Genomic DNA, 12355 nt, shown 5'->3' with positions numbered 1-12355 from the left:
AATACAACTTTTGGCCAAGATGACTATATTTCCATGAATGTGGCTTTGAGCAGGATTTAATCTGAACCATCCTCTCCCACCCTGACCCATCCTCAATGTGTCTTTGTGCCTCTTTCTTATGCTTTTCTATGGCATCTTTCAGCATCTAAATCAGAGGGCCATCAGGAAGATTTTAGTGTTAACTCAACAGATATCCTGAAGCCTATAGTTCTTTTTAAAATTATCATCTCTTTATAGTTTGCTACCTGCACATTTCCCCAGGGTTCTTCTTAGAGCTGTCTTTACTTCTTTGTTTTTCAGACTGTAGATGAGGGGATTCACTAGGGGAGTGACCACACCATACTGTATGGAGAAGATCAGCTCCAGAGGTGAACCTGAGGTTGGCATGAGATAACGGAGGAAAGCTGAGCCATAGAAGAAGCTTACTGCAATGAGGTGGGAGGAGCAGGTGGAGAAGGCCTTGCTTCTGCCTGAGGTGGAGCTGATGCTTAGGATGGTGGAGACAATGCGTATGTAGGAGAAGAAGATCAGGAAGAATGTACCAAAGCCATGTAGCACTGTGGAGCCAACTAGGACAGTGACATTAGTGGAGTTATCAGAGCAGGACAGAGGGAAGAAAGAGGGTAGCTCACAGCTATAGTGGGGGATTATATGGGCCTCACAGAAGTCCAAGTTCACAGCCAGGGGGATGTTGATGACTGCATCCAGAAAACCCAGGCCCCATGAAACCCATACCAGATTTACACAGAGCTGGCTGCTCATCACCTGGGCATAGAGCAGAGGGTAGCAGATGGCAGCGTAGCGGTCAAAGGCCATGGCAGAGAGCAGGAAGATTTCTGTTCCTCCAATGTCAAACATAAAGAAGGCTTGAGTCAGGCAGCCCTCTTTGGAAATGTTTTTCTTTTTAGATAGGAGGTTCTCCAGAAGCTTGGGCACTGTGACTGAAGAGAAGCAAAGATCCAGAAAAGAGAGGTGGGTCAGAAAGAAGTACATAGGTATGTGGAGGTGGGAATCAGCTCTGATTACCAGTAGCATCATCAGGTTCCCCATCATAGTCAGGAGGTAAATCACAAGGAAGAGCACAAACAGCAATGTCTGGACTGTGGGGTCAGCAGACAGCCCTAGGAGGATGAACTCAGTAATGGTGCTATGGTTCCTCAAGACCATTTAGAAAGGATGTTTCCTAGAAATAAATATAGGCATGGACTTAAAATTTCTCTTTACTGCACCCAATTACAGGGGCAGGGACCCACTTTTATGTACTTACTCCCACTTACTTAGATTTCGCATATGCCCTCATCAGATGTCTATAATTTTTGCTTCCCTTTCTAGAGGATGGTTTCAAACTCACTATGCTATTTCCACATGGCTGCCATTCTACCTTAATGACACTGAAGAAATTTGCTAATTTGTGCAGACCTTATCCGTGACTAATTTATTCTATCTTCTTCACCTGGGCACTGTTTTGTCATACTCTGCATGCTTTATAAATTGTGGTAGAATTGCTAGGAGGCTATTTCAACATTTGTCTTCTCTGTTTTCCAATATATTCTTCCTCCATTTCAACCCCCACCCCAGGACTCATAAACTGATTAATAATATCATTTTGTATTTCCTTAGCCTTTTACCATTGACACTACGCATTAATAGATGTTGTCAATTTGACCCTCTGGAACAAGATTAAAAGATATGAGAGAGACAGAGAGAGAGAGTGTGTGTCTGTCTGCTGAATTTTAGATAAGGGGAGAAAGGATAAGAATACTGCTGACTCCTTTGTGCAAATTAGAAATTTGAGTATCATGAATTATATTAACTCCCCCAAGTCCCTGATTTGTATACCTGGACTCTATAAGACCTCGAAATACCAGGTGTTCCATGCAATGAATTTTATTGAATTCTTGGCCTTCATTTGGTGATCATTTTGCAATGTATACAAATATCAAATCATTATCTTGTATGCCTACAACTAATAAAATGCCTTATGTCAGTTCTATTTCAATTAAAAACTATCATTTTCTCATTTAATTTCTCAAAATATCCTATATAGATCACTATACCCTAATTTTAATTTTTTAAAAAAGTTTATTTTTATTTTTTGGCCATACCCAGGCGTGCAGAAGTTCATGGGCCAGGGATCAAACCCATGCAACAACAGTGATAGTGCTGTATCCTTAACCTCTAGGCCACCAGGGGACTCTTACATCCTAATTTTTCAAATGTAGAATGGACGAATATGAGTATTTTGTCTTACCAGAGTGACTAAGTGACCACAGCAAGATTTAACCTATGTCTTCATTAATTATTCATTATTCAATTCATCTGGCAATTCTGCTTCTCATTTTCTTATATATTTCTTAACGATGCTATCTCTCCCCCTGTGGCAGCCATTGAGGTGCTCCAACTGGTCTACCTTAAAAAAAGAACTTAACATTCGGCTGAAAATTATGAGCTTTCTGACAGCATCCAGTTGATGCTTTTCCATTAATTGCAGTTTAAATAGAGATCAAACTTCTTCCCAGGCAGTCAGTGACTGAGCATACCTTAGGTGCTACATCCTGGCAATATCTGCTTTCTCAAAAGGCCAGTCATTGCTCCAGAGCCCTTACTGGGTTGGATGAATCCTTGTTGATCTGTACTGTAGTCTGAAGCTCTCTCTAGATGATTTTGCTTTCCTTTCCTCTTTCTTGTCATCAACATCATACCTGGATCATGAACCCAAGGCTTTTCTGGCCCAATTCTAGTTCCTTCCTCTTTAGCTTTCACACTACCCCCTCCCCCAAGCAGTCTCATGTAAAACTACTTCTACATCAGTATCTGTTCTGGGATGACCTCAACAGATATACTTCTACCCTGTGCTAATTCATTAGCTCACCCACCATAAGCAACTCTTCATTTGATACCATTGCTTAATCACTATCTTGATTTGGCAGTTAATGGTTAGAATATTTATGACACATTTTTTTCTTTTCTTTTTCCCCTCAAACAATGATACTTACAGTTCCTTAAGTAGAGTGATTATGTTCTAAGTTACTTTGTATCTCCATACCGTGACATTTGGTCCAGTAAAAAGCACATAGGGTAGGTCTTCCATCACAAATATGTTGAATGCAGAAAGGAAGTAATGAAGTAATTTGGATGGAGTGCTTCGCTAATTTTCTTTGGGAATATCTGCAGAGCCGTAAGCTTGATAAGGATTCGGCATGAAGAAGACAAGAAAGTGGGAAGCAAAGAATGGTATATGTGTATGTATGTGTTTACATGTGTTTGTACAGTTTGTTTCAATTTTGAGTAACTGGCAGTGAGCTTAAAATATCCCAAGCCTACTAGCCCATTTCTGACCATATCAGAAAGGCTATTAAAGCCTATAACATTCACTTGGTCATTCATTATTTTCCCTGAACATTAATTTATTTGGCTTATTTATGCATTCATTCTTTCATACATCCTTTCATTGATTTACTCTTCTCTACATTTTTAAAATCATTTGTCCATCTATTCATCCATAACCACAACCATTCATTCATAGATTGCCCGTTCCATGTCAGGTTATGCTGGGCATAAAGAGGAAAACAGCCTTGCATATACTTATGTTGAACTGTTCTGTGCATGCACCTTTTCCTCATAGATTTTAAGTCACTCTTGTCTAGACAACAGCTCTTTCTAGACTTTTTCCTCATGCTAATTTCGAAATTCATAACGGGACCATATACTCAGGTTGTGCCTCTTCATGAAACCTCCCCCCTTGGTTAACTTCACAGTCTTTTCTCCAGTCCCTTTAACCTGTGAGTCAGTTCTTTATTCTCTACCTTGACTTCACACCATAGAGTATGATGCTGGTGTTGCCCAAAGGACTCATATCAAGTCAAATCCAGAAAAACAGGCAGTTTTACAGTCCTTGTCCTTTCATTTACTTGGACGAAAAATATGGACATCTTTTCTCCACCATTAATATTGAACAAGGATTCTCAGACTACAAATCTTACCAAAACTTAGATCCAGATCTCAGTCTGTCTAGTAGATGAATCTCTAGTTCAGGATGACCCAAATTAACTCTTAGTCAGCAAATGATGGGAGCAACTTGCTGGAAAAAAAAAGGAGCCTCTATCATTCGTGAGTTTGTCAAGTCCTTTCAATGTGAATATTTTTTCTACTGCCTTCACTAGCAAAATAACAATCGCAACACACAAATAATTTCTATCATCTTCTAGAATTTGAAAATGTCTCCAAATATGTGGAATCTTCCGTATGAAGAAGATAATTGTTTCTATCATTCTACATTTACTTTGAAAAGTATGCCTGACCACTGTGTTGAGTTTCTGACTCTACCTCAGAGAACATGCAAGCTTCTGCAGAAGATATTAGAAAACTGTCATTTAAGGATCCAAATCTAGAAAAATTTGATCCTGGAAGGAGAGCTTGTGTGATTCAGTAGTAGGTCAGGAGGCAGGCTAGGTATTGTGGTTCTATTTGTTTATAAAGCAGTCCTGACACAGACCTTTTTACAGAGGAGACACTGAGACACAAAAAAAGGTAGGTAACTTTCTCAAGAGATAGTAAAATTTAGAGTGGAATTTGGGCTCAGGAACTTGGCATGTGACATAATTTGTCATATCCTATCTAAGAAAATAGGTATCTAGATCATTCCTTGGAGGAGATCAATGACATATAACATGAGGCATCTAAAGTCTTATTGCCCTTACATGTATTTAATTTCAAATGTTAGTTAATTGCATAAATGCTGGGATTGGTAGATTATTGAGAATGAGGTAGCAGTTCAGTGTTTCCTATATTCATGGAATGTGGGAATATTCTGCACACCCAAATTTGTGGGGTGGGGTGAAGTAGGAATTGGATACCCAATATCGGATACAACTTGGAATGGATTTACAATAAGATCCTGCTGAGAAGCATTGAGAACTATGTCTAGATACTTATATTGTAACAGAACAAAGGGTGGAAAAAATGTATACATGTAAGTGTATCTTGACCTCCATGCTGTATAGTGGAAAAATAAATAAATTAATTAATTAAAAAAAATAAAGTGGTATAAAGACCATAGGTCCTGAGATAGGCACCTGCACTGAGGAAAGGAAGAAAGTTGAAGGAAACAGAAGGAGCTTTTGAATTCAGATATTTTCCCTCAAATCTGTTCAGACATCTGCCTCTCTCTGTGTGCTTCACATCATTTGTGGGATGGGAATTAGTAATATCCAAAAAGTTAGAACTTTTTATGGTATGTGTGGTTTGGCATCCTAGAAGAGGGTTTTCTTTGACCTACCGTTATCTACTATTTACTCTGGCATATTCTCTGGTCTACTAGGATCTGCACTGCACTGCTAGATCCTAGTTTCACTGCACTGCTAGAGCCCAGGCCAATGTGGAGTTTGAACCCAGGATAAAAGATGTGCCCAGTTCCAAAGCTCAGCACAACTTATTAAGGATAGAGACTCTTCACAAGTAGCTCCTCAGAGTAATCGAACACAAGGACCTCATTGTATGGAAAATGTGATTCCTAGATCAGGGAGCTCAGTCTCCAGGAGATAGAAAGTTGATGAGAAGACAGGAGAAGAAGGGCAGATTAGCACAAGAAGAGAGAAGAGAAACTTAAGAGAAATCATAGTGAACATTACCAAGTTCCAGGCTTTTTATGACTCAGATTTCCTGTCGCACTCGTCTTTTCAGGGTGGTATCTCATCTGCACTGTGATGTTTTATATGTCCATGGGAATCAATTCTTCTGTAGCCTAATTAAGGAAGGGCAAGAAGTCCTTTCTTTCTGGTTGGAAATCATAGTGAAAGCAGAAAACAGATACCCCAGAGCATCTTCTTAAAGGCAGAAGCCTCAACACACTCATCCTCTGAGCTCTGAATTGGTCTTGCCTTTCTCACCTACAGATTACATAGAAGAACTATCAAATTCTCAACAAAAGGTGTGAGGAGCTTTTCTCCAGTAGTCTCAGGTTCAGCTACATCGGTATCTATTTAATTAATTTCCTCTCTGATTCTAAATATAGTCAAAGGAGAATCTGTGAAGTGACTCTCACATATAACCCTTCAGAAGGGTACATATAGATTATTAGGCAGTCAGTAATTGGCTGGCTGAGCCTGGCATCTCAGGAGATGGAGGATCTAGTGTGTTTCTTAAAAATTTAAGTATAAGTTACATGTTGACTTACAATATTACATTAGTTTCAGGTATAGAACATAAACCAATGCCCATTATTCCCTGGAGTTACAGCCTGAAGCCCAATTTGAAACTTGTTAACGAGACAAGTTGAAATTTGCAAAAGCCTCAGGTGATTCCATCAAGTATGGTCTTTTGGAACTTTTGTGTTGAAGCTATGGCCTAGTATGAGAGCTCCATCCCAAAATATATTGAATATTTAATGCTGAAGATATTTGAGAAATGGCATGTTCAGAAAAGACTTTCTGATTTTCTCTGAAGATGATCATAAAATCCTCAGGTGAGAGGTGTCCTCCCTATATCTGGAGGAAAGGGACATCCTTAGCCCTTTCATCAAAGATGCAAGGACACAGAGGGGACTCTAAATGAACTGGCCTTGCTAATCACACCCCTCTTCTCCCAGTTTACTACGTTCAACTCACCTTTGTCCTATGATATCTCTCCGTGACTTTCTAGTCTTTCTATAAAAACAATCATGTTTGAAAAAAATCATCTGGTCTAGAGAAACAAGTACTCACATTTAAAAATGAATAACTGGGAGTTCCCATCTTGGCTCAGCTGTAATGAACCTGACTAGTATCCATGAGGACGTGGGTTCGATCCCTGGCCTCACTCTGAGGATCTGGCACCATGGGTTGTGGTGTAGGTCACAGATAAGGCTCAGATCCCATGTCAGTGTGGCTGTGGTGTAGGCCAGCAGCTATAGCTCCAATTCGACCCCAAGCCTATGAACTTCCATGTGCCACAGGTGCAGCCCTAAAATGACCAAAAACAAATAAATAAATAAAGAAGAATAACCATAACAACAAATAGAAGAAACCAAGTAAGATTCCTTAAAAAAAAAAATCATGTTTGTACCCTTAATCAATGTCTCCCTGTTAATGGAGATGTTAGCTAACATTTTGTTGGTAATTATATAGCAATATGTAAGTGTATCAAATAACCACATACACTTTAAACTTACACACTATTATATGTCAATTATATTTGAATAAAATTGAAAAAAAATCACTCGGGTTTACCTGTTTCTTCATGTATTCATTTCCTGTTGAAGGCTCCCATGTCATGTAAAACTTACATTAAAGCAAGAACTTTTATGCTTTTTTCTTGTTAATCTGCCTTTTGTTAAAGGAGTCCTAGTCATGAACTTAAAAAGACAGAGAAGTTAGTTTTCCTCCCTATAGGTGTAAATAGTCTAATTGACTTTGGAACCCATAGGTTCATACAGTATTTGGGGAATCATCTTCTTTTAACCTTGAGAATTTGTAAAGACCAGAATTCAAAAAGAGAGAGTCAGAGAGAAAATAAAGAACACAGTGATAACACAATCTCTTTGTTTTAATTGCTACAGCCTCACCTACTTATAAACAAATTTGTTTTTATAATACCCAAATTAAGATATAAAATTGAACAGTGTAAATTATAAATATTGTCTTACAGTATACTAGATAAATTCTTTTAAAAGAATTTAGAGTTTTAAAACAAGTAATTTTCATTTAAATATGTTATTAAATATATTATTTGGTACAATTATTATTTTATATAGTTTTAACCTAAACATATATTTAGTGCTCACCAAAATGTATATTATATATACATATTTTACTGAATATAAATTTGGTGTCCTAGAGGAGTGTGTTGTGGTACCTTAGAGAAAATGATTTTGAATATGAAGACTATTTTCAAAATAAGGTAGTGAAACATCCTTCTTTGCATTATATGCATGAAGTAGTAATCACTTGACCTAAATATGTGTCCTCCTCAGAATTTTGTTAACATATTGACTCTCATTGTGCTTTTGTGAACTGCAAGACAAGAAATAGTCATGAACACCTAAGGTTCCTTAGTGGTCCTATGTTGCTTTCTGCCAAGGCTATTACAAAATATTGTTATTTTGGAAAATAATGCAGGCAAGACTGACTATTTTTAATATTCAAGCACATCTACTTGGCCAGTTGACTATGTCCTGTGGCAACTCATTTGCCTGTATTGGGAAAATATACTTAAAAACAAAATTTCCCAATCCGGAAGTCTTCTACAAAGGTAGAAGAGAAATAAAACACATTTATTGTTTAATTACTTAACTAGAATGTGATGTACATCAAAGAAAATCTGCTAAGAGACTGGAGAAAGACTCACTTTTTTATATAGCCAAGCAGATACAACTTATTACATACATGTTCTTGAGATATATAGCCATCGAATAAGAGGATTTGAACAGCACCGTTTGATACTCATAGTTCATCTCATATTGATTCGCCTGGTAACTTGAGGTGGCCATCTCTGTTTGCTAATTGGCTTTATCTAAAAGAAAAATAAGCTTTCCACAATCTTTATGACAGTTTTAGAGGGAGGAACATATTACCTTCACTTTCTTCCTTGGCTCTCATATTCTTGAGAAACTTATTCCTCCATCATAAAGCTGACAAGAGGATTATTTAATTTTGATCTGTGTGCATTTTAAAGAGTCAAAGAAAAAACTTACAATTTTCTGTAGTACATGCTCTAAGAGGATGGTGGGGGAAGAGTCTCCTTTACCTTATTTTGTCTTTTTAGGTCTGCACCTACAGCATGTGGAGGTTCCCAGGCTAGGGGTCAAATTGGAGCTGTAGCTACTGGCCTACACCACAGTCTCAGCAATGCAGGATCCAAGCCACATCTGTGACCTACACCACAGCATGCCACAACACCAGATCCTTAACCCACTGTGCAATGCCAGGGATCAAACTTGCATCCTTGTGGATGCTAGTCAGATTTTTTTCTGCTGAGCCACGATGGGAACTCCTCTTCTTTATTTTCACAGGGAGAACGAAGCCTTATTTATTTATTTATTTATTTATTTATTATAATAAATAAATAATAGCTTACATTGTGCCAATTTCTGCTGTACAACAAAGTGACTCAGTCATACATACATATACATTCTGTGTTTTTATGTATTTATTTACCTTATTGAAGTATAGTTGATTCACAATGTTGTGTTAACTTATGCTATACACCCAAATGATTCAGTTGTACAAATACGTATATTCTTTTTAAAATTCGTGGAGTTCCTGTCGTGGCTCAGTGGTTAACGAATCTGACTAGAAACCATGGGGTTGCGGGTTTGATCCCTGGCCTTGCTTAGTGGGTTAAGGATCCAATGTTGCCATGAGCTGTGGTGTGGGTTGCAATGTGGCTTGGATCCCCCATTGCTATGGCTCTGGCATAGGCCAGTGGCTACAGCTCTAATTAGACCCCTAGCCTGGGAACCTCCATATGCTGTGGGAGCAGTCCTAGAAAAGGCAAAAAGACAAAAAAAATTTGTTTTCATTATGGTTCATCATAGTACATTGAATATAGCTCTCTGTGCTATACAGTAGAACCTTGTTTATCCATTATATATATAATAGTTTGTATCTGCTAACCCCAAACTCACTATCCATTTCTCCCCCTTGTCAACCACAAGTCTGTTCTCTATGTCTGTGAATCTGTTTCTGTTTCACAGATAGGGTCATTTCTATCATATTTTAGATTCCACATATAAGTGATATTATATGGTATTTGTCTTTCTCTTTCTGACTTACTTCACTTAGTATGACAATCTTTAGAGTCACCCATGTTGCTAAAAATGTAAGCTTGTTATTTTAACTTTGCATTTGCCCTTATACCTGTTAGTCGTCTCCAAAATCAAGCCCCATTTCAGAAACTTTGCAGAATGAGAAGGTACATTTTCCACCCAAACTATCTTTTGTGTTCCCTCGATGACTGCTTAAAAGGCCACAGAATTTCATCCCCTTCTTTCTTGTGTAACTCATGGCTTAGAACATGCAGCTAAAGAGGAGAATCAGTTACCTCTTTCAGCCACCAGAATCATTCAGCCACCAGAATCATAGAATCAGCTTTGATTTTATACTTCTGTATATTCGGATGAAATTTACATCTTTAAGTAAGATGTTATGGTAAGTTATAGTGGAACTTTTTCATTTGTGAAACTTATACATAATTATAGTCATCACACAGTTGGTGTGGCTTTTGCAATATGGGAGACTGTCACTTCTGCTGTGTAGTCTTTTCTAACTTTCACAGAAGAGTAGGTTCCATTATCCCTGGCATGAATGAATCACCTTAATTTGGGGAAATAAAGTTTCCATAATGTGAAGATGCATTTCTTATAGGAGAGCCAAAAGTTTGGTTAATTCTTTAGAACAAGGCAGTAACTATTTCAACATCCTCTTACTCTATAACTGCTGAGAGACGTTGGGCATAGAAATATGGCCCTATAGATTCACGTGGCTCTAGATTTTACATTGGTGATCTGAGTAGGGGTGGGGATCTTGACAACGAGGGATACTCAATCTATATTCCTGACGAAGCATTTGTCCTCAACACTTAAGCACATGCAAAAGTTAACAAGTGGTAGTATACTGAAAACATATAGCAAACTTACATGGGAATTTAGGGGAAATGTGTTATAAGGCTTTGAAATAATGCTAGAAATACATTTCATATTTAAAAATAATATTTTTTAAAGTGTTGCCTAATATGTAACCAAAAAGGTGAATTATAGCCATAAAAGTAGAAATGGACAGTAACACAATAATCGTGGGGATGAATTTAATGCCCGACTTACATCAATGGACAGATCATCCAGAGAGAAAAATCAATAAAGAAACACAAGTCTTAAATGAACCATTGGACCAGACGGACTTAAGTGATATTTACGGCACATTGCATCTGCAAGTAGCAGAATACACTTCTCAAGTGCACGTGGAACATTCTCCAGGATAGGTCACGTCTTGGGCCATAAATCAAGCCTCAGTAAATTTAAGAAAATTGAAATCACATCAAGCATCTTTTCTGACCACAACTCTATGAGATTAGAAATCAATTTTAAAAACAATTTTTAGTTTTTAAAATAGCTGCACCCATGGAATATGGAAGTTCCCAGGCCAGGGATCAAATCTGAGTCATAGTTGTGACCTACACCACAGCTGTGGTAATGCTGGATCCTTTAACCTACTGCACTGGGCTGGGGATCAATCCCACACCTCTGCAGTGACTTGAGCTGCTGCAGCTGGATTCTTAACCCACTGTGCCACAGCAAGAACTCTAGGAGAAATAAATTACAAGGAAAAAGATGCGAAAACCACAAACACATGGGAGCTAAAAAATGTCACTAAACAACCAATGGATCACTGGAGAAATCAAAGAGGAAATAAAAAAATGCCTAGAGACAAATGATGAAGAAAACACGATGATACAAAACCTATGGGATGCAAAAGCAATCCTGAGAAGGAAGTTTATAAAGATACACTTTTACATTAGGAAACAAGAAAAATCTCAAATAAACAACCCAACTTTACACCTAATAACTAGATAAAGAAGAACAAACAGAACACGAAGTTCATAGAAAGAAAGCAGAAAGATCAGAGTAGAAATAAATGAAATAGAAACAAAGAAAACAATAGAGAAGAGCAATGAAACTAAAAACTCCTTCCTTGAAAAGATATATAAAATTGATAAACCTTTATAAAATTGATAAACCAGACTCATCAAGAAAAGAAGGGAGAGGGCTCAAATCAATAAAATTAGAAATGAAAAAAGAGAAATTAAAACTGACACCACAGAAATAGAAAGGATCATGAGACTACTACAGTCAACTATATGCCAGTAAAATGGACAAATAGACAAATCCTTAGAAAGTTCTAAGACAGAGAGAAATAGAAAATATGAACAGACCAATGCCAAGTACTGAAATAAAAAAAAAACTCCCAACAAACAAAACTCCAGGGGCAGCTGGCTTCACAGTCTCTTCAGTAAGTGGTGCTGGGAAAACTGGACAACTACATGTAAAAGAACAAAATTAGAACATTCTCTAACACTGTACAGAAATAAATTTAAAATGGGTTTAGGACCTAAATGTAAGGCCAGGTACTATAAAGCTCTTAGAGGAAAACAGGCAGAATGCTCGCTCTTTGACCTACATCACAGCAATATCTTTTTGGATCTATTTCCTAGAGTAATGAAAATAAAAACAAAAACAAACAAATGGGACCTAATGAAACTTAAAGTCTTTTGCACAGCAAAGTAAGTCATAAACAAAATGAAAAGAAAACCCACAGAATGGGAGAAAATCTTTACAAATGAAGCCACTGACACGGGATTAATCTATACTTCATGCAGCACAATA

General features: G+C 37.6%; 1 protein-coding gene across 1 annotated transcript; it reads right to left on the bottom strand.

The window, feature by feature from the left end:
• Window positions 1-231: 231 nt before the first annotated feature.
• LOC100737106 (olfactory receptor 8S1-like) lies at window positions 232-1167 on the bottom strand. The gene has a single exon (XM_003481727.1). It carries the CDS (start codon window positions 1165-1167, stop codon window positions 232-234), a length of 936 nt encoding a protein of 311 aa, XP_003481775.1.
• Between the last annotated feature and the right edge of the window lie 11188 nt (window positions 1168-12355).

The sequence above is a fragment of the Sus scrofa genome, chromosome 5 (assembly GCF_054392235.1).
Source record: "Sus scrofa isolate SSC_HxYL_T2T_F1_AM1 chromosome 5, Sscrofa_HxYL_maternal_Yorkshire_Landrace_v2.0, whole genome shotgun sequence".
Lineage (NCBI taxonomy): Eukaryota > Metazoa > Chordata > Mammalia > Artiodactyla > Suidae > Sus > Sus scrofa.
The sequence above is the reverse complement of the archived record's forward strand: the minus strand, read 5'-3'. Positions and strand labels throughout refer to the sequence as shown.

What these genes read in the sequence shown, in the direction of transcription:
- LOC100737106 (XM_003481727.1), bottom strand. Translation starts at nt 1,167, where the DNA reads ATGGTCTTGAGGAACCATAGCACCATTACTGAGTTCATCCTCCTAGGG.